Genomic DNA, 20,992 nt, shown 5'->3' on the forward strand with positions numbered 1-20,992 from the left:
GCTGGATGGCTGGGACGGGTCTGTGGCTGCCGGCTGAAGGACCGCTCCAGAACCTGGGGCGACAGTCGTTTTGTGTGTGCTGTGAAAAAAGGAAACATAAAATTAATACCAAAAACTAACCAGACGCTAAATCCTGTGGAATTTGAAAATACATATTATGTCAATGCAATACAACCGAAAGCATGTGAGAAATACTTACATTCTCATGAGAAGGACCGGTCTTAAAAATGACAGCACACGATGGTACTTGTACGGTCTGATCCTTGCTGCAGAACCACTGGCAACACGAATCTCTTCGCGAAGGTCCTTGTTGAAGCGGTCCTTCATGGAACGCCAACGTGTTCTTAGTTTGTCCACTGTTAAATAAAAATAAAATATAATGATCATTAAATGGACTTTTGGCCGTGCAAAAACAACTATGTGCAATGAAAGAAACTCCGAAGAGTTTCTTTCATCACACACAGTCAAGAGAGCACGGCCAAGGTCTCTGCTTCTTCACACTGCATTGCAATACTTACCAAATGCACTACGGGCCCGTGGCGGGGCATTGTCCCAGCCATCCCACAACGCTTGGGCCACCTCACTCCACAACCGACGGAGCGTGCTGTTCACTGCGTGTTGTTGATCCCGGCTATCCCACGACGGGACTGGCTCCTGGACAAGGGTTATCAGGAGGTCGTTGTCAATCCAGTCATCGTCCCGTCGTGAAACCTAAAATTAAAAGGAAATAATTAAAGTTTGATCAATCACATAAGGAAAAGAAAGAGAATAGATGCTGAGAAATGGCATGAATACAAAAGTCAACATACAAAAGGATTCCAGAAGAAAAATTAAAAGAAATACGAGTGTAAAGAAAAGAAGATTCAAGAATATTACAATGAGGACAGTCTGCCTTGTATACATACCCGCTGCCGTCTTTCCTGCGGACCTAGACTCCGCTGCGTCGGCCCTGTCTGTGCCTCAGTAGAAGTGCTCTAAATAAAAAAAGGAAATTTCAAATTGTCACATGTGTCGATGTGACAGTGAATACTTATCAAGCTGACGGGGAAAATACTAACCTCACTAACATGATCCACTTCCGACTGACGTGGCTCAAACTCCTCACCAGATGAAGACTCCGAAGAAGACATTCTGACGCATTTGGAAAAAAATAAATGGAAGAAATTAGGACATGTAGAGCAAAAAATTACAAAATAAAGGCATTGGTTAGGATATACTCACATTGTCCTGTGTCTTGTCCTCTAAAATGCTGTCCGACAGTGTCTTGTCTTCTTGGGAGTCTGATGAGAAGTGTCCTGAAACTTCCCCCAAGCTCCCTTTTATCATCTTGAAGCTAGGGGGTGGCTTATCAGTGTCTAGACCTCCTTATCTTAATTGAAACGCATGCGTTGAAAAACGCATGCAAACGCATGTACCTCAAAAATGCATGCGTTTCCATTGACTCCAATGCATTTTTTGCCGCAAAAAAAACGCATGCGTTTTTATGCGTCAAAAAAACCTCTTAAAATTACTACATGTTGCATTTGTGCAAATGAACGCATGCAGAAAAAAAACGCATGCGTTCATAAATGCGACCAAACGCGTATAAAAAAAACGCATGCATTTTTAATGTAAAAGATAGGGAAAAAAACGCATGCGTTTTTTTGCGGTAAAACCGCTGCAGATGAAAACGCAAGTGTGAAACCAGCCTAAGATTACCGATAATTCAACAATTATTGGATTGCCAAGAACTTCAAAGAGAGAGGTTCAATTGCTGTGAAGAATACTTCACGGTGTCCTAGAAAGTCCAGCAAATGCCTGGACTGTGTACTAAGCAAGATTCAGCTACAGGATCAGTTCAATACCAGTGGAGAGCTTGCTTAGGAATAGCAGCAGGCAGGTGTCAGTGCATCTCCACCCAGAGTGAGGCAAAGGCTTTTGAAGGCTGACCTGGTGTCAGGAAGGGCAGCAAAATGGCCACTTCTCTCCAATAAAAACATCAACAATGGAGTTGGGAGAACAAGAACAGGAAAGTTCAGCGTCCGTACCGAACACCTACTGTTTGTGCACGGACACCGAGTACGGACTTCTCCAGGAAGTCTGTGTTACTGTTTGGGTTCGGCCCCCCAAACCCTGCTTCTTTCTTGTAAAATTGTTTTGATTTTTAACTACCCTTTTGTGACTTGTATTTTTCTCAATAGTCATCATCATCGCCGGTCAGACAGCTGCGGTTCCTAAGCTGTCAAATGACAGCCTGAGCCCACAGCTAAGATCAGAGTTATAAAGTAGTCCCATCAGCCAACGCCTGCTGCCACTAATAACAGTGATAGCATGAGTGGCTGATGGGAATATTCATCAGCCGCCTTCTGCGCTGTAAATAATAATAAAGAAAAAATCCGACAAGGGCTCCCATGTATTTTTAATAACCAGCCAGGCAAAGCTCATAGCTGGGGGCTGCAACCGTCAGCTGTCAGTTTCAGGAAGACTGGTTATCAAAAAGAGGGGTCCCCACTCAGATTTTTAAAAATTATTTAATTCATGTCTAGGGGATAAACAGTTTTCATCCTGGACCGTGCGAAGTTGCGACCACTGGGGAGTGAGCTGCTGCGAGCCCAGCGTCAGTGACTAGTGGTGACGTCATCGAGGTTACTACTAGTCACTGCTTTCCCATTGGGGCTGAACCGCGGTAACCTCGGTGAGATCTTTGCTAGCACAGTGATAAAAAGTCTCACAGTGCAGAGGCAAGATCACTACAGTTCAAATTCACTTCAGTGAAATTTTCCCGGTGAACTGCAGTGAACTCGCCTCTGCACCATGAGAATTTTTCTCACTGTGCTAGCGATGATCTCACCAGTGGGAGGTCACCGCAGTTCATTGGCCTGGCTGGGAATGCAGCCTCAGTGATCTGCAGTAACCTCGATGACGTCACCGCTAGTCACTGATGCTACGCTCGTAGCAGCTCATTCATCAGTGGTTCTCAGCCTGGACGGTCGCATATTGTCTTCTTCCAGGTTGAAAACTATTTATCCCCTGACATGGATTACGGCATGGGACAGAACGTTGGCCAGGTGGGGGATACTGTTGTTTTTTAGTTTTGTTTTATTACAGAAGACAAGGGCTTAGGCGGAATGGGCGTTTGGTGAGTATAACTGTGTCTGTTATTTGTAAATAAAAAAGTAAAAGTGTGTTTTGTTTTATTTCAAATAAAAGACTTTATTGTGGCTGTGTCTTTATTTGCCATATAACTGTAGGATTAGTTATGTATAGGCATTTTATAGATGCCTCTCCATTACTAAGCCATGGGCTTGATGTCACCAGACAATACAAAGGTGACATCAACCCCACAAACATGAACCACACTTGCCACCGCTACAGGGCAATTGGGCAGAGCCAGGCAAAGCGCCAAAATTGGCACATCTAATAGATGCGCTTTTTCTGGCTGGCTGCGGACTGTTATTTTTGGGCTGGGGGGAGTCTATATCCATAGCTCCTTACCAGCCTAAGAATACCAGCCCTCAGCTGTCTGATCTATGCTACTTTCACACTTGCGTCGGTACGGATCCGTCGCTAAGCGTCAGTGCGACATACCGACGAATGTTGTGAAAATTTGGCACGACGTGGGCAGCAGATGCAGTTTTTCAAGGCATCCGCTGCCCATTCTAAAGTCCAGAGAGGAGGGGGCAGAGTTCCGGCCGCAAATGCGCATTAGGAAATGGCGGATCCGACGTACAAAAAAAGTTACATTGAACATTTTTTCGTGACGACGGTCCGCTAAAACCCGACGCATCCAGTGCACGATGGACGCGACGTATGGCCATGCGTCGCAATCCGTCGGCAATACAAGTCTTTGGCCAAAAAAATGCATCCTGTGGGCACATTTGCAGGATCCGTTTTTTCCCAAAACGACGCATTGCGACGGACGTCACATGACGCAAGTGTAAAAGTAGCCTAAGCATGACTGGTTGTCTAAAATGGGAGGGACCACATGCCGTTTTTTTTTTTAATTCTTTATTTAAATAATTAAAAAATATGACGTGGGGATCTCTCTATTTTTGATAACTAGCCTTGCAGAAGCTGACTGCTGAGGGCTGTTTTTCTTTTGCTGAGCCCCCAGCTGTGAGTTTTGCCTGGCTGGTTATCAAACATTCAGGGGAACCCACACAGTTTTTTTTAAATTATATATTTACAGCGCAGGCGCCAGCTGATGAATACTCCCATCAGTCGCTCCTGCTCCCACTGTTATTAGCGACAGCAGGCGTCAACTGATGAAAGCAGTTGTCCCATCAGCTGGCACCAGTGACCGGAGGTAAACTTTATTCCTACTATCACAGATGCCTGCTCATCCTGTCTTTTCACAGCGTGGAACAGTGGCTCTGACCGGCAGTGATGATTTTACTGCCGAACAGAAGCGATGTTTGCCGCTCTGTAATTCACATGACAGCATGGCAAACACTGGATGTTCGGGCTCCCCATTCAAATGAATGGGGTCCGAGTACTGTTCTGGTACCTGAACCCAAACTTTTTTTAACTGTTTGGCCAAACCCAAACATCCAGGTGTCCGCCCATCTCTAGTCAACAGCAAAATGACATTCTGCAGTAAGTACAGTGGTTGGACTCAGTAGTGTAGCTACTGGGGAAGCAGAGGGGCAGTCGCCCCGGGCCCCGTCACACGAAGGGGCCACCAGGAGCCACATCAACTTCTATCATTAGGGAGAAGGCGACACTCTCAGGTGTCTGGGAGAGGACAGCAAAATACCTGCTCCCATGTCTGACGGAGACTCTGAATGCTGTCTAGCATAGTCGCAGAGTCTCAGTCTGTGTGGTGTACTTTGCGAGCTGACCTGACAAGCTTCTATCAAGCTGAACTGGCAGTGCTACAGTCAGCTCCTCTCTGTGCATGCTCTGCTTCATGCATGCAGGACCTTCCTTGCATCCTAGTGTCCACTTTGGATTTAACTCCGACACTGCCTTTCCCTGGCCTTATCTTATGCGCTTTGCTTGCCCGCAGTACGCTGGATGAGAAATTGCCAGTGCCATCCATTACTACTTGCCTGCCTGCAAACTTCATCTGAGAGTGCCTAGAATGTATTAGGTAAATTCAATTCAGGTATGTGATTGTCACTGGGGTGAATATGAGAGGATGGGGGGTAGGAGCTGAAGGGGTGGTGGAGGGAGGACAGAGTGCAGGGGGGGCTTTATATTATACTATTTAGTGTTATGAGACTATATGCACTCCATTGCATGTAATAGGTGCTATTTGGGGAAGCTGGAGATGGGGAGGTAAAGGACATATTATTCTTACAGTCTTGGTCTTATTATAAGCCCTACCTGTTAGTATAAGAAGCCCTCACACAGTTACCATGGCATGAGCTGCATTGTATTTAATAATTTCATAGTAAGCAACTATAGTATACTATATACTATATACTATAGTAAGCTGATCTCAGTGGCTTCTCCCTGCCCTATGACATTGTCTGGCAGGTCTCTGCTCTATACGTGCATGTAGGAAGAGTCTTGTCAGTCATTGTACGATTATTGTACAGTGTGGCTTAGGTCGAAGTATGCTTTCTGTGAAATGCCACAGCATTTCAGAAACAAACATACATGGCTGGAATACTACAGCTGAAACATGCTGCACATGGTTTGGAATAAAAATCTACAGTCAATGTAACTGCAGATTGCCAAATCAGGACAGGGTGCAATGTGCCTGCTGTCGAGAGTCCGATTAGGTGCGATCAGGCAGTCATCTGAGGGCATGTATGCTATTTGCATGTCCCGCCTAGATAAGTGTGGCATCTTTCAATAGAAGACAATTGAGAGAAGCCAAAGGAGAGTAATTGGCACATGACTGCAAGTTGCATACCTGTGGTCACATGACCGCCTGCTCACAACAGTGATTTTTAGTGTACATGGGTGGGGACCTCAGGGGACATTATTAAATGTTACTATAAGTACAACTCAGCACTCGAGAGGTATGGAACAAGAATTACCTCCATATTTTCTATCATGACTAGGAACCCTACTCTGGTACCTCTTCACAGTTCCATAGTTCCGTATACTAATTACTACATTTTAAGCGAGCAATTAAGAATCATTATTGTTTATAGGGACATCAGTAGCGTAGCTATTAGAGATGGGTCAACCCGAACAGTAAAGTTTGGCGTACGTACTGAACACCCACTGTTCGGCCACAGACATCACCAGGAAGTTCGTGTTACTGTTCGGGTTCGGCCCCCAGAACAACAAGTGTTTGTTGCTCTGTCATGTGCATCACAGCGTGACAAACACTGCTTCTGATCGGCGATAAAATGATTACCGCCGGTCAGACAGCCGCGGTTCCCATTCTATCAAATTATGAGGTCAGCTGTGATAGGAGGTAAAATGTTTACCTCAGGTCACTGGCGTTGGCTGAAAGGACTACTGCTCTGAACAGCCTATGCCTGCTACCGCTAATAACAGCGAGAACAGGTGGCGCTGATGGGAGTATTGATCAGCCTGCTCTCTAAATAAATATATTTTAAAAAAACAGCCTGTGTTCCTCTGTATTTTTGATAACCAGCCAGACAAAACTGACAGCTGCGGGCTGTAACCCTCAGCTGTCAGCGTTAGGAAGGTTGATTATCAAGAATAGAGGGGACCCCACTCTGTTTTTTTAAAACAGTTCATTGGCCCGGCTGGAAACGCATCCTTAGTGACCCATGATAACCTCGATTAGGTCAGCACTGCTCACTGATGCTGCACCTACAGAAGCTCATTCACCAGTGGTTCTCAGCCTGGATGGTCGCATCTAGGCACCGTCCAGGTTGAAAATGTCGTAGCTGTACGGTGAGTGTATTAGGGACAGTTGAGGTCACACTCACTGTAACATCATTAATAGCCCGTTAGACATGAACTATTCTGTAAGTGTCAGGGGAACCCTTGGGTTCTTTTTTCGTAATGTAATACAAAGGGGTGTTGCAGGGGGAAGATCTCTGCACTAGAACCCCTGCCTTAACATACTCTTTAATATCCCTGCTCAGGGCCATTGATTTGACTAGGCTCAAAGGGGTATTGCCTTAACCAAAGAGGAGTGGTTCCTTCTTTTAATTTAATCGTGACAGGGGGAATGGGCAGCCGACCCACATCAGATTTTCCCCTTGCCCAAACGGTGTCTGGTACCTGACTCTTTTCCCTGTCCTCAGACATTCTGGTGTCAGGTGTTACTTTCACTATGTCAGGTGTTACTTTCACTACTCTTGCCATATACACCATTTCTGCAATATTACACAAGTGTTTATATAAATCACACATTAATGTCCAAATATTATTTATACCCGTATTTGATTGGGTAGAGTATCCCTTAAAAAACTAAATTTGATTCACAAAATATGTTACCAAAAGGAAATTATATATATTAAAATATATAATAATTACGAAAGGTGCTGAGTCATAAAATGGGGGAGCACAATGCCATAGGCCACAGCAAAGCACAAGCTTATTCTAAGAAAGTAGCAGCCCTATATAAATCCATAACTAACAGTTCCAAATACAAAAAGAAGGGATTTGAAAAATACCAAATATCAATACCAGTTGCTTGCGATAAGGTATAAGAAGTGGAAAAGACAAATTAACAGTGACTATGGTTTGAGCCAATATAATGAATGGCTAGAAAACTATATATTATATGAAGATAACCTAGAAATAGAAGGTATCTACACCATCTTGTGTAAGGAAAACTTCTAAACTGGCAAATGAGTGGAATTAAGTGTAACTATAATAGGGCATGATTTACTTGTGGTATAATGTGCATGTGAAAGACCTTGGCGTCCCTCTGCCCCAATTGTTTATATGAAAGGGGACTCGTGACTGTAATACCCTCAGGAGAGTACTGTATAGTGGTCTAGACAGCCCTCAACTCTGCTCCCAGCAAATTCATAGGGGTATTGTCACTAACAATAAGTTTGTAAGCACCTCTTGGCTGTCTCGTGATTCTAGTCTTATTTGTTTAGTCATAGGGGCTTCAGTCGCTTGTCCCTCTACGCTCAGGGTATTCCACAGTCTCGTCAGTAATCATGTCTGGCATTATCAAGTCTTTGTGTACTAGTCCCGGCTGCCCCAGTGTCAGTCAAGAATTCTGTCTATTTCCCTCCCGGCATTGTTATGGTGGTCATCAAGGCAGGACCAGGTCTGGAGGCAACAAGAACAGGGCACACATTTGTCACTGGGTTGTGAGTTTCCTAGTCTGAAGGTGAAGGAAGTGGAAGATTGGTCTGAGTGTCCATTTTCTCTACAATTCCAGCACTTCACTTTTTCTAAGTCCTTAGGTCCCTTACTATGTCTCTACTGTTTTCCTTGTACTCCAGCATACATGACACGTCGTCTTATTGTCCTAGTTTCTTCTACTCCTTTAGCAACCTTCAGGCGATCTTTGGATCTACATTTCTCCATTCAGGTCTGGCTGTCTGTACTGCGTCTCGTAAGCTTTGGTCATACCGTCAATGAATGTATTTACCAATTTTTTAACATCAAGTGGGTTTACTGGACGGTACCCCATGTCTGCCCATTTCAGCTGTAATCGTCCAAAGTACATCTCTATACTCTCTTCTCTTGTCACATCTGTAAAAGTCTTAATTTGCGTCCTAGTACGTCACCTGCTTTTGTTCTCACCAACTCTCTAGGTCTGCTCAGGTGCACTTATACGTCTGTCATATTGTCTTTGTCTGTAAAATGGGAAAGGTTGGTTCTCAGGGTCAGCCAATTGTTTTAGCTTAGCTAGCTAGTCAGAGGGCCTCCAGGGATAATACTCCTGTATCTGTCTTACCCTACCTGATGTGGTTGGTTCTCTGGTAGTGGGGGTGACTAGATGACCGGTTGGGGGTGACATGACATGCTGGTCTACAGCTCCTTCCCAAAAGGATTACTGTCAGATTACTCCCAAAAGTTAATGTCCCCACTAACCACTATCCTGTGTCAGCTTCTTATATCACTACATGTGATCTTGTCTGGACAGGATTCAGTGCAATTCTCTTAGGTCGGGTTGCAGCACGGATCATATAAGTATTTCTCCAGTCTGGGTTTGTCTGTCCGCAATGTTTACAAGTCCATCTGTCTTGTCTGGGTTTCTGGTTATACAAAGGTATGACCGAAGCAGTAATGTGTCGGTCATAGTCGGACTTTTGAGCATCAAAACATTCATAATACACCTTACTTCCGTCCTGCTGCACTCTCTCGGATGCCATTTATTCACTTGCTATTTTCTTCCCTTGTCTGTGCCTTTTTGCACATCCAAACATCCACACACTGGCATTTTTGCCTTTTTAAATATTGGTCTCACATCTTTCACTGCTTCCTTTAACAATCTGTATAGTGGTTCTGTATCCCATTGGGGGCCTTGACTGCACACAGAACAAGTTGCCCATGGTTTCAACTTATTCGCTCAAACAACTCACCTTTATTCTGCAAATGCCCTTTTTAGTGTGCCTTGCCTTCACCAGGCGGCCACACGTGACAAGTCAGAGCGAGTGTCAAGATTTAGAGGGAAGGCTATACCACCTCTGACCCGGTAAACCTAAGGATGTAACGAGAAGGCTATACCACCTCTGACCCGTTAGATCAACTGGCTAGAAATGGAAGGCCCAGATGTGTTAGGCCTCTGACCCACTAGCTCAGTTCCATGGACGGGAAGGCTATCCCACCTCTGACCCATAAGCTGACTGTAGAAGGAAGGCCCTGTTGTGTTAGGCCTCTCACCTACTACACCAGCCGTGCAGTTGGCTACCCCCTCCGTTGATCCTCAATTTTCTATATCAATCACTCAACTTGAAGCAGATAAATCTTTTTACCAATCTTTCAATCACACTGATAACCAAACAATCACTTACAAGTTTCCTTCTAAAACTAGGCACAATATTTCACTTTCAACTTCAATACATACAGTATTATTGCTTTAAACTCAAATCTCACAGCGCGTACTACACCAAGGACATAATATTCAGAAAGCCTTGAGCACAACTCCATGCCCCCCTTCCTCTGGCATTCAGCACAGAGAGGAGAAATCACAAGCAATTCACGTAGCGATTTGCTTCCCCCCCTCCCATCAGGTATTCAGAATCAAATAAGAGCTTAGCGTCTTCCAGACAGAAACAGAATGCAGCAGTTTTCAGACTTAATCTTTACAATCCTCTCGGAATTAAAAACAGTTTCTCTATGCAGGCAGATCACTGCACAACTTGAATAAGCTGATTCTGACCGTGTCCGGCCAAAACACATATAGAAACCTATCCAATATCAAACCATATATAACACGGTTTTCACTGAATCTCAGATGTAAATTAAATGTACATTAAAAATATCCACAACTCATTCATCCTGGACAATCAACAACAGTAAGATAAGTAATGATACTTATGTGATCATTCATTCATACATGCTCATTCAGGGATTGTTTTTTCTTTTTCCTTTCACTTTTCAGTTGATTTTTACAAGAAGAAAATCCCTTGTCTCAATCACTCCACCTAATTCAGCTCAAACTGAGTTGAATAATGTATTCTGTCACATACAGAGGACCACACCTAACGGAACCCCTAATCAATCAGGGATTTATCTATTTATCTCTTATACTCATTTACTCACCTCTCATCTCAGTCATAGGTTCTCATATACATACAAGGTTCACGCTGCCTGCCTATTTTGCACTTTGGAATTAACACAACTCTATATAAAAAAACTGCAGCAGTGTCCACTGACACTCTGAAAGCATCTTAAGGCCAAACAACAAAAACCACGGCCCTGAAATTACAGCTTCATATGATGTACTGCCAATCCAAAATGACCAAAATAACAATACTGCACAGAGCCTATTCCAGCTCTGTACTTCACACTACACAAATACACAACCAATTAGGATACTGACAAATAATACAGATAACAATTATCATCTTAGAACTCTATTATTCAATTCTCATACGGACATAAACAGACAAAACACAAAACTCACTGGTGATGTGGATTCTTTGAACCGTGCTCGCAGCCTTTTACCCAGAGGTATGGAGAGATCCAGAAGAGAGATTGCAAGTGCAAAACAGATTGTAAGAATAAAATTTCTTACCTTGCTGCAGCTGGTGTTTTGCATGTCCAAACTCCCAGAAAGCTCCCACATACGGATTCCGAATAGGCTGGTTACACGGCCCCAGTCGGGCGCCAAAACTGTCGTAGCTGTTTTCGTTCTGACCCCATGTCAGCTGACAGATCACCAGTGAGACCAAATTGTGGAATTACGCCCATCATTTTAAAAGCGCGCTTGGAGACAAAAAGACACCTCACACATTCTGTGAGCAAGTCACTTTTATCTGAAGTAATAGAGCAAGAAGCAATATTTTATACCATTTATAACAAATGTAACTCTCAATGTAATTCAGGTAGCCCCCACCATCACCCAGGGTCATACTGACCTTTATTCTCTTACGTACCCGGAGCATGTTGTGACTGACTATTGAGAACATACATGATAAGAAGTGTAGTCTCCTTGAAGCGGAGACCATGAGACTATCAACAGATTCTAGTAATTCTAGCAATTAAAGGCAAAAGACACTTAAAGGCAAACTATTAACCCTTCTATATCAAAAACTAGTAAGCCCGAGACATGGATTACGGCGTGAATGGGGTCTGAGTTCAGGTAATGTTCTGGTACCCGAACCTGAACTTATTTTTAACTGTTCGGCCAAACCCGAACATCCTGGGATCCACTCATCTTTAGTAGCTTCCAAGTGGCAGAGGGTACGGTCACCTGGGACCTCTCAATTGGAGGAGGTCACCCAGAACTTCCATCACTCCTTATTGTATCGGCATATGCACCACAACGATTTAGTTAAGCTCTATGATAATGCAGGTCAACATGATCTCCCTGCCCTACTGCTCTCTGTTTTGTAGACTGCATTTTACAAATTGAGTCAGTTGCCGGCTTACGCACAGGACTTTAAAGTCCTAGCACAGTGACATCATAGGACTCTGATGTCCTGTGCGTGCAGTAGCAGGATGACATCACGTTGGTTGGTCCACACTTTGCCTGTGTATTCGTCAGGATCCTGGAATAGGTGAGTATATGATGTTTTTTATTTTAATGAAAACTTGTAGTGTTACTGTGAAGGCATCTTAAAGTATGGGGAACCCTCATACATTGTAGAGACTATTGTAGGGGCCCCTCATATGGTGTGGGGTACTCAAAGTGTTTATGCAAAGACTTAAGGGGTATTTACATCTCCAAGATCCTATTAGTAGGTATAATAATAATGATAATATTAGCAAATACCTCAAATTACAAATGTAGTTTAGTTTCTCTGAAATGCAGTATAGTTTTTCAAATTCGCTATGTCGCTTTCCTCATATGCAGACATTGCAGGACCTAAGGTATCCGTGGTTACAGCCATTGATATAATGACAGTTAGTTGAAAGTGGTCGTAACCATGGATACCTAAGGTCCTGCAATGCCTGCACATGAGGAAAGAGACATAGCGAATTTGAAAAACTATACTGCATTTCTAATTGGAGGAATATGCTAATATTATTACACCTGCTAATAGGATCTTGGAGATTGTAATACCCCTTAAGTCTTTGCATAAACTTATTGGATTTAATTTGAAACAAAAATGAATTTTAAAAGTTTAACAACTTATAAAATGCTTATAATTGTACTTCAGTATACACTAAAAATATCTGAGTAAAAGATCTAAAAACATTGAAACAGCTTACTTCGTGAAAACAAACATTTGTGTCAGACATTAATGGCCACTACTGTATTTTTCTTCACAACTAATAGTGGTTTGGTACATAGGATAAAATGATTTTATGTTGCTAACTAAAATGCTGACTAATATTTATAAAGATTTGTCTAATAATGTGCATGTTCTTTAATATAGGTGCAGAAGCTTCTGTATTTTCATCACAACACCACCTTTCTGTAATAAAGATGTTTCGTTCCAAGAGTTTGCCAGCATCTCCCTCTTGTTTACAGCCAGTTAAGTTAGGGGGACGCTTTAGTAGGAGTGAAGTTGATCTAACAAACAGTGAAAAATCTGTGATGATGATGAGTGGAACGTGCAGATCTGACCACAGGCTAGAAGTGCTTAAAACAGAAGATGATCAAAATTTAAGCAGTTGTGAGTCAGCCCAAACAGTCTGTGAATCAAGTTTACTTCCGGAGTATATCACACTTACTGAGGTACCTAAAGACGATTTGGACCAATTCGCTGTAAATGATGAGCCAAGTATCCTAACATCTCAAGATGTAGTAGGAGAAGACACAGTTTTGAAGAGGCCCAGTAAATTGAAAGGGATTTACTCACTTGGACAAGGACATGTCAATGTTGCTAGCAATAGTCTTCCTCTCTCCTCCTGTGGATCTTTCCCTAGTGTAACTGGGGAAGCTGTTCCAGAAAATAAAAAGTCTGAAGATCGGAGGAGCTTTTCCTTCTCACCGGTATTTGGTCTTGCTCATGCAAAATCAATCAATATGGAAGAAAGGTACTGTAATATTTTTTATAATAAGTTACTATTATTTTATTTATTTTTTTAAATTATAAATTAACATGTTTTCAGAATTTCTACTGCCGCAGCCGGCCGGCCTGCTGCCCCTTCTCGGTCCTCCTGTGCTGGTGGTATGCAGTCGCGCCGGGTGTTCCCGAGCTTGTGTACCTCCCTGGGCATCCGCGGTCCGCGCCTGCGCCGTGTGTCTCCTTAGGCTGTGGGCGAGCGCTTGCTGGATTCCTTTGTTCTGTTTTCAGGTGTCCTGACCAGGAAGTGCCCTCCACCTCTGTGTCTGGTGTCAATATTTCTGGCGCACTCTCCCTCACATCGGCGCCTGGTGACTCACTCTGGTGCATGCTCTGTACTGTTGTGTCTCAGGTCTCGGCGCTCTCCTTAGAGTGCATACTCTGCTCTGTCCTGGTCTTCTGCACACTACCCGGTGTGCGCTCTGCTGTGTCCTGGTATCCCGCACACCACCAGGTGCGTGGTCTGCTCTGCCCTGGTCTCCTGCTCTACCCGGTGTGCGCTCTGCTTCTCTCTGGACCCCAGTGCATTTCCCAGTCTGCACCGTCTTGGTTTCTCTGTCTCGTACAAGCCGGTCCTTGAAGCTCCCTATATAGGGGTGGTATCATCTGGTCTGCTCTCCAAGGATTGGTCGGCCCCGCGATCCAGTGGATCCACTCTTGGAACCATGACAGAATCACCAGGCCATGGAATCCCGCTAGTACCTCTACGGATGCTCAAAAAGAGCTGCTAATATTGTGGGAGAATCAGAGCCGGATCATGTCCTTTTTAAAGTCCATGGAATTTTGGTTGTCCACCTTACAAACTGCTGACCAAAGTAATGCTTCCCAGATTGCAAGTCTTCAGCAGCAGCTTGTTCAGCAAAATGATATCCAGGCGCATATTTTGGGTTATATGGCTTTGGTGGATGAGCGTCTGCTTTCTCTGCAATATACGGCCATGGTTTCTGCGCAGGTCCTGTCCCGGGGCTCTGGCGCTTCTCATCTTCTCCCTCGTCTGGGTAAACCACCTCGGTATAATGGTGATCCCAAGCTAAGTCAGGGTTTTTTGAACCAGTGCTGTCTTCACTTTGAATTATTGCCTCAGGAGTATCCTACCGACCAGTCTAAGGTGGCATTTGTGGAATCGCATTTAGATAGGGAAGCGTTGACTTGGGTAATTCCCCTATGAGATCGTGATGATCCCATAACCTCTCAATTGTCCACTTTTTCAGAGACCTTTTGTAGGGTTTTTGTCGAACCTGTTCGCATAGCTTCGGCTGCAGAATCCCTTTTTAATCTCCTCCAAGGCGCCCTTACTGTTGGGCAATACGCCATTCGTTTCCGCACGCTGTCCTTAGAATTGGGTTGGAATAACGAGGCGCTGGTTGGGGCTTTTTGGAGGAGCTTGTCAGGTCGTATCAAGGATGAACTTGGCGGTCGTGATATTCCTACCTCCTTAGAAGATTTAAGCTCTCTGGCTACATGTATTGACTTACGTTTTCAAGAGCGTTTCAGCGAGTCTGTAAGAGAGCATAAGGTTAATCGTACCTCTCCTATCAGCTATAGGCCTTCCAGTTCAAGGCTTTCTGTGTCTTCTCCCGTACCCACGCCTGAACCTATGCAGGTGGATCAGGTCAAGATGACGGAGCAGCGTAGGAAAGAAAAAGTCGCGCAAGGTCTATCTTTCTATTGTGGCAGCACCTCTCATTTACTTTGTTCTTCTCCGGGTCTGGGAAACTCTTCCACCTAGGTCTGGTAGGAGAGGCCTCCCTAGGTGTACATGATTCCTCTCTGCCTCTGACTCTTTAGGTCAGATTAATTTAGGCCCTAAGCAATACTCGGAGCTGGCTTATGTGGATTTGGGTGCAGCAGATAGCTTCATAAGTCTCAAGGCGGTCAATAAATACCACATTCTGGACAAGGACCTGGCAAACCCATGGTTTATATCTTCGGTGGACTGTAGACCCCTGCGTAAGACCGTAACTGAGGTTACTGAATAGATAGATCTGCACATCAGAGCCTTTCACCACGAGAGAATTGCATTCTACGTAATGCCTCACTTATCTCATGCCATTCTTCTCGATCTTCACTGGTTAAGGGCACACAAACCGATTCTTGATTAACGGTCCAGGGATGTTCTGCGTTGGGTCAGGATTGCCAGGATCGTTGTCTATCACCCGTTCGACCAGCTTGAGATGCCCAGTCTGCTTCCGTTCCTGACGGATTACCAGCCGCCTATTGGTCCTTTGCCAATGTCTTCTGCAAGAAGGAGGCAGAGAACCTTCCTCCACACCGGGCTTATGACTGCCCGATTGACATTATCTCTGGTTCTACTCCTCGCAGAGGTAGAATTTACCCCCTCTCTCAAGCCGAGACCCTGACCATGTCTGATTATTTCCAGTAGAATTTGGCCAAAGGTTTCATCTAGAAGTCTACTTCTCCTTCTGGTGCGTGATTCTTTTTTGTAAAAAAAAAAGATGGCTCCCTGCATCAATTACAGAGATCTTAATGATATTACCATCAAGAACAAGTACCCTCTGCCGCTCATCCCTGAGCTCTTTGATTGACTACAGGAGCCCGGATCTTTACTAAGCTTGACCTTCGCAGGGCTTACAATCTGGTCAGGATTCGCCCCGGGGACGAGTGGAAGACCGCATTTAATACCCGGGACGGTCATTACGACTACCTTGTCATGCCCTTTGGCCTCTGCAACGCTCCAGCAGTTTTCCAGGGGTTAGTTAGGCTACGTTCACATTAGCGTTGTGCGATGCAACGCACAACGCATGCTAAAACGCACCAAAACGCACGCAAAAACGCTGCGTTTTGCGACGCATGCGTCGTTTTTTGCCGAAATTTGGACGCAAGAAAAATGCAACTTGTTGCGTTTTCTTGGTCCGACGCTTGCGGCAAAAAAGACGCATGCGTCGCACAACGCAGCACAAAAAGACGCATGCATCCCCCATGTTAAATATAGGGGCGCATGACGCATGCGTCGCCGCTGCATTGCCCGACGCAAACACGACGCAAAACGGGAAACGCTAGTGTGAACGTAGCCTAAATGACATCTTCCGGGACCTCCTATATTCTTGTGTTGTGGTTTACCTGGACGGCATCTTGTTTTTTTCTCAAGATCTTCCTACCCACGGAAGGAATGTTTGCCAGGTACTGCTTTGTCTACGGGAGAATCAGCTCTACGCCAAGTTCGAGAAGTGTATCTTTGAACAGACCTCCTTGCCTTTTCTGGGATATATTATCTCTGATTCTGGGCTTATGATGGACCCGGAGAAAGTATCGGCTATCCTTAACTGGCCATGACTTCAAGGAATTAAAGCCATACAACATTACTCTGGCTTTGCAAATAACTACCAAAAATGAATTCCTCATTTCTCTTCATTAGCTCAGCCAATCTTGTCTCTCATCCGCAAGGGGTCCAATCCCAAGGCCTGGTCGCTAGCAGTGGAGGGTGCCCTTGAAACCTTAAAATAGGCATTTGCGAAAGCCCCAGTGTCATGGGTCCTTCTCCGGTACCACATAATCAACATTTCTAGAGTATAGTAAACAATTCCAATACCTTTATTTAGGCAAAAATACGAAAGGTCCATATATAATCCACCACACTGAGGATACAATAGTCCAGAACACAAATGCAGTTTAGTAACAGGATAAAAGTCCAACAATCCAGCAGACAGAGGATCACATCGTCCATGTACTCTTCTTTCTCTCTCACGTGCTGTCTTCACATCATGGTTCCACACAGGACTCATCTGTGTCTTACTTCCCTGATATTTTAAAGGTACCGTCACACTAGACGATATCGCTAGCGATCCGTGACGTTGCAGCGTCCTGGCTAGCGATATCGTCCAGTGTGACAGGCAGCAGCGATCAGGCCCCTGCTGTGCTGTTGCTGGTCGGGGAAGAAAGTCCAGAACTTTGTTTCGTCGCTGGACTCCCCGCAGACATCGCTGAATCGGCGTGTGTGACACCGATTCAGCGATGTCTTCGCTGGTAACCAGGGTAAACATCGGGTTACTAAGCACAGGGCCGCGCTTAGTAACCCGATGTTTACCCTGGTTACCATTCTAAAAGTAAAAAAACAAACGCTACATACTTACCTACCGCTGTCTGTCCTCGGCGCTCTGCTTCTCTGCTCTGGCTGTGAGCACAGCGGCCGGAAAGCAGAGCGGTGACGTCACCGCTCTGCTTTCCGGCTGCCCGGCGCTCACAGCCAGAGCAGGGAAGCAGAGCGCCGAGGACAGACAGCGGTAGGTAAGTATGTAGTGTTTGTTTTTTTACTTTTAAGATGGTAACCAGGGTAAACATCGGGTTACTAAGCGCGGCCCTGCGCTTAGTAACCCGATGTTTACCCTGGTTACCGGCATCATTGGTCGTTGGAGAGCGGTCTGTGTGACAGCTCTCCAGCGACCAAACAGCGATGCTGCAGCGATCCGGATCGTTGTCGGTATCGCTGCAGCGTCGCTTAGTGTGACGGTACCTTAAGTCCTCATTCACAGGTCAGGAGGGGGAAGGTCTCAGGGGCTCATTGTTTCAACAAGCTAGGCCAACATGTCATTAGCATATTAGCAAACAATACAGTGCTATGTGGCTGATATCAGATGGCAGCAACAGCCATTCATCAATTAGCTTGATCATTGGAGACAGGGAGTTATTGGCCATTAAGTTGGCATTGGCAGAATGGCGGTATCTCCTAGAGGAAGCTTTACATCCTTTGTCATCTACTCCGACAACAAAAATTTATCATACATACAGTCCGCTTAAAGCCCTTGTCCCCGACAAGCCAGGTGGTCCTTGTTTTTTCTCGGTTTGACTTTCAACTCCGCTTTTGGCCTGTCCTTAAGAATTCCAAAGCAGACGCGTTGTCTTGATCTTTCCTTGCAAAAGATACTGAGGAAGAACTCTTCTCATATTATCGGTCCCTCCAGAGTTATCACTGTAGCTCCGCTCAGACTTTCTAACAGTCCACCGGGTAAAACATTTGTGGCAGAGGCCGACAGAATAAAGATTCTTCACTGGGGTCACTCTTCCTAATTAGCCGGCCATGCGGGTGTCAAGAAAACTATGGTCCTCATCTCTCGCTACTATTGGTGGCCTTCTCTTTGTCAAGATGTGAAGGACTTTACGGCTTCTTGCCCATCCTGTGCCAAGAACAAGGTCCCTACGCAACTTCCTTCCGGACTACTGCAACCTCTTCCGGTGCCCTTTGCTCCTTGGCAGCATATAGCCATGGATTTTATTACCGAGCTAACGTGTTCATCGAATTGTATGGTCGTTTTTGTGGTTATGGACCGTTTTTTTAAATGGCACATTGTTTCGCTGCCCGGCCTGCCTTCGGCTCCAGAGTTCGTCGAAAATCTTCATTAATCATATCTTCAAGCATTATGGCTTCCCTCTACACATAGTATCCAATAGAGGAGTGCAATTCACATCCCGCTTCTGGTGAGCTCTATGCAAACTCATGAAAGTGACCCTAGACTTTTCCTCGGCCTATCACCCTCAAACTAACAGACAGGTGGAAGGAGTCAACCAGGTCCTGACGTCTTATCTTCAGCACTTCTGTAATGTCCATCAGGATGATTGGGTCAGTCTTCTTCCCTGGGCAGAGTTTGCTTATAACAATCATTCCAGTGAATCTTCTGCCAAGTCTCCGTGCTTCATCGTCTCGGGTCAACACTCTAACCTGCCTCTCCCAGTACCCCTTGTCTCGGGTGTGCCAGCGGCCGATGCCATGTTGATGGAATTTTCCCATATCTGGAAAGAGATCAAGAGTTCACTTGAAAAAGCCTCCTACAAGATGAAAAAACATGCTGACAAGAGGCGCTTGGACTCTACTACATTTTGTCCGGGTGAGAAAGTGTGGCTTGCATGCAAATATATCAGGCTCAAGATTCTATCCTACAAACTGGGTCCCCGTTACATCGGTCCTTTTGAAGTTTTGAAGCACCTCAATGAGGTTACCTACAAGTTGAGGTTGCCTGTCTCGCTCCGTGTCCCCAATGCCTTCCATGTATCTCTTCTTAAACCCGTGTTGCTCAACCGCTTCCATACTACATCCAGTCATACCCTGCCATCCGTTAACTCTCGGGAAGTTTTCGAGGTAGGAGATATTCTTACCATGAAAAAGGTTAAAGGAAAAACTTTCTTTTTAATCGATTGGAAAGGGTTTTGGTCCTTAGGAGAGGTCATGGGAGCCCCAAGAAAACATTCATGCTCCTCGTATCCTCGGAAGGTTCCTCGCCGCTTAAGAAGGAGAGTCGAAAGGGAGGGGGTACTGTTACCGCTGCAGCTGCCCTTCCTGCTGCCACTCCTCGGTCCTCCTGTGCTGGTGGTATGGGGTTGCACCTGGTGTTTCCAGGCTTGCGTACCTCCCGGGGCGTCCGCGGTCCGCACCTGCGCCGTGTGTCTCCTCAGGCTTTCAGGCGCGCACTTGCTGGATTCCTTTGTTCTGTTTCCAGGTGTCCTGACCCGGAAGTGCCCTCCTCCTATTGTCTGGTGTCAATATTTCTGTCTCTCTCTCCCTCACATCGGTGCCTGGTAAGATTCACTCTGGTGCATGCTCTGTACTGGTGTGTCTCAGGTCTCGGTGCTCTCCTTAGAGTGCATACTCTGCTCTGTCCTGGTTTTCCGCACACCACCCGATGCACGTGCTGCTCTGCCTTGGTCTCCAGCTCTACCCGGTGTACGCTCTCCTTCTCTCTGGACCCTGTGCATTTCCCAGAGCACAGTCTGCGCCGTCTTGGTTTCTCTGTCTCCTATGAGCTGGTCCCTGGCACTAGCTATTGCGGTATACCTTCCCCGGGCCTGCTCCTAACGCTCCCCGTGGGATCGGTTGGCCCCGCGATCCACTCTTGGAACCGTGACAAGAATACAAGGGAAAGGTTTTGTTTGCAGAAAGAAATCTAGGCATAGTGGTTGAGTGTAATAGTGGCTGCAGAGTGTTATAAAATTGTTTGTTTTTTTATTTTGCCTCTTCGTTGCAGAGATACTAGCAATCAAACTCTTTTGCACCTAATGAGTTAAATTTTGTTAAGTCCAAGTGGGTATTATCATGTAGTTTTCTTGCTCCTGTATGATGCTTACTAGTGATAAGCGAGTATACTCGTTGCTCGGGTTTTCCAGAGCACGCTCGGGTGATCTCCGATTATTTGTAAGTGTTCTGAGATTTAGTTTACTTTGCCTCAGCTGCATGATTTACATCTGATAGACAGCTTGAATACATGTGGGGATTCCCTAGCATCCAGGCAACCCCCACATGTACTCAGGCCGGCTAGCTGTCATAAATCATGCAGCTGCGTCAACAAAAACTAAATTTACGAGCAGTTAGAAATACTCGGAGACCACCCGAGCGTGCTCTGGAAAACCCGAGCCGTGAGTACATTCGCTCATCACTAATGCTTACCAATCATAAAAAGCAATATACTAGAAAAAGAATACCACTCCCTCACCATAGCTTAGAACAGGAGTGTGTGAGATGTAAGGATATAGCCCTGTTC

The 20,992-nt window shown here is 45.2% G+C and overlaps 1 protein-coding gene across 2 annotated transcripts in view; it reads left to right on the top strand.

The window, feature by feature from the left end:
- Positions 1 to 20,992, top strand: part of LYST (lysosomal trafficking regulator) — a 604,516-nt gene that overhangs the window by 290,926 nt on the left and 292,598 nt on the right. For both annotated transcript variants that reach the window (XM_069769439.1, XM_069769441.1), the window contains exon 22: positions 12,873 to 13,476. In XM_069769439.1, coding sequence (XP_069625540.1) covers positions 12,873 to 13,476 — 604 coding nt within the window. The remainder of the gene's footprint in view (positions 1 to 12,872; positions 13,477 to 20,992) is intronic.

Source organism: Ranitomeya imitator, chromosome 5 (genome assembly GCF_032444005.1).
Source record: "Ranitomeya imitator isolate aRanImi1 chromosome 5, aRanImi1.pri, whole genome shotgun sequence".
In the NCBI taxonomy this organism is placed as follows: domain Eukaryota; kingdom Metazoa; phylum Chordata; class Amphibia; order Anura; family Dendrobatidae; genus Ranitomeya; species Ranitomeya imitator.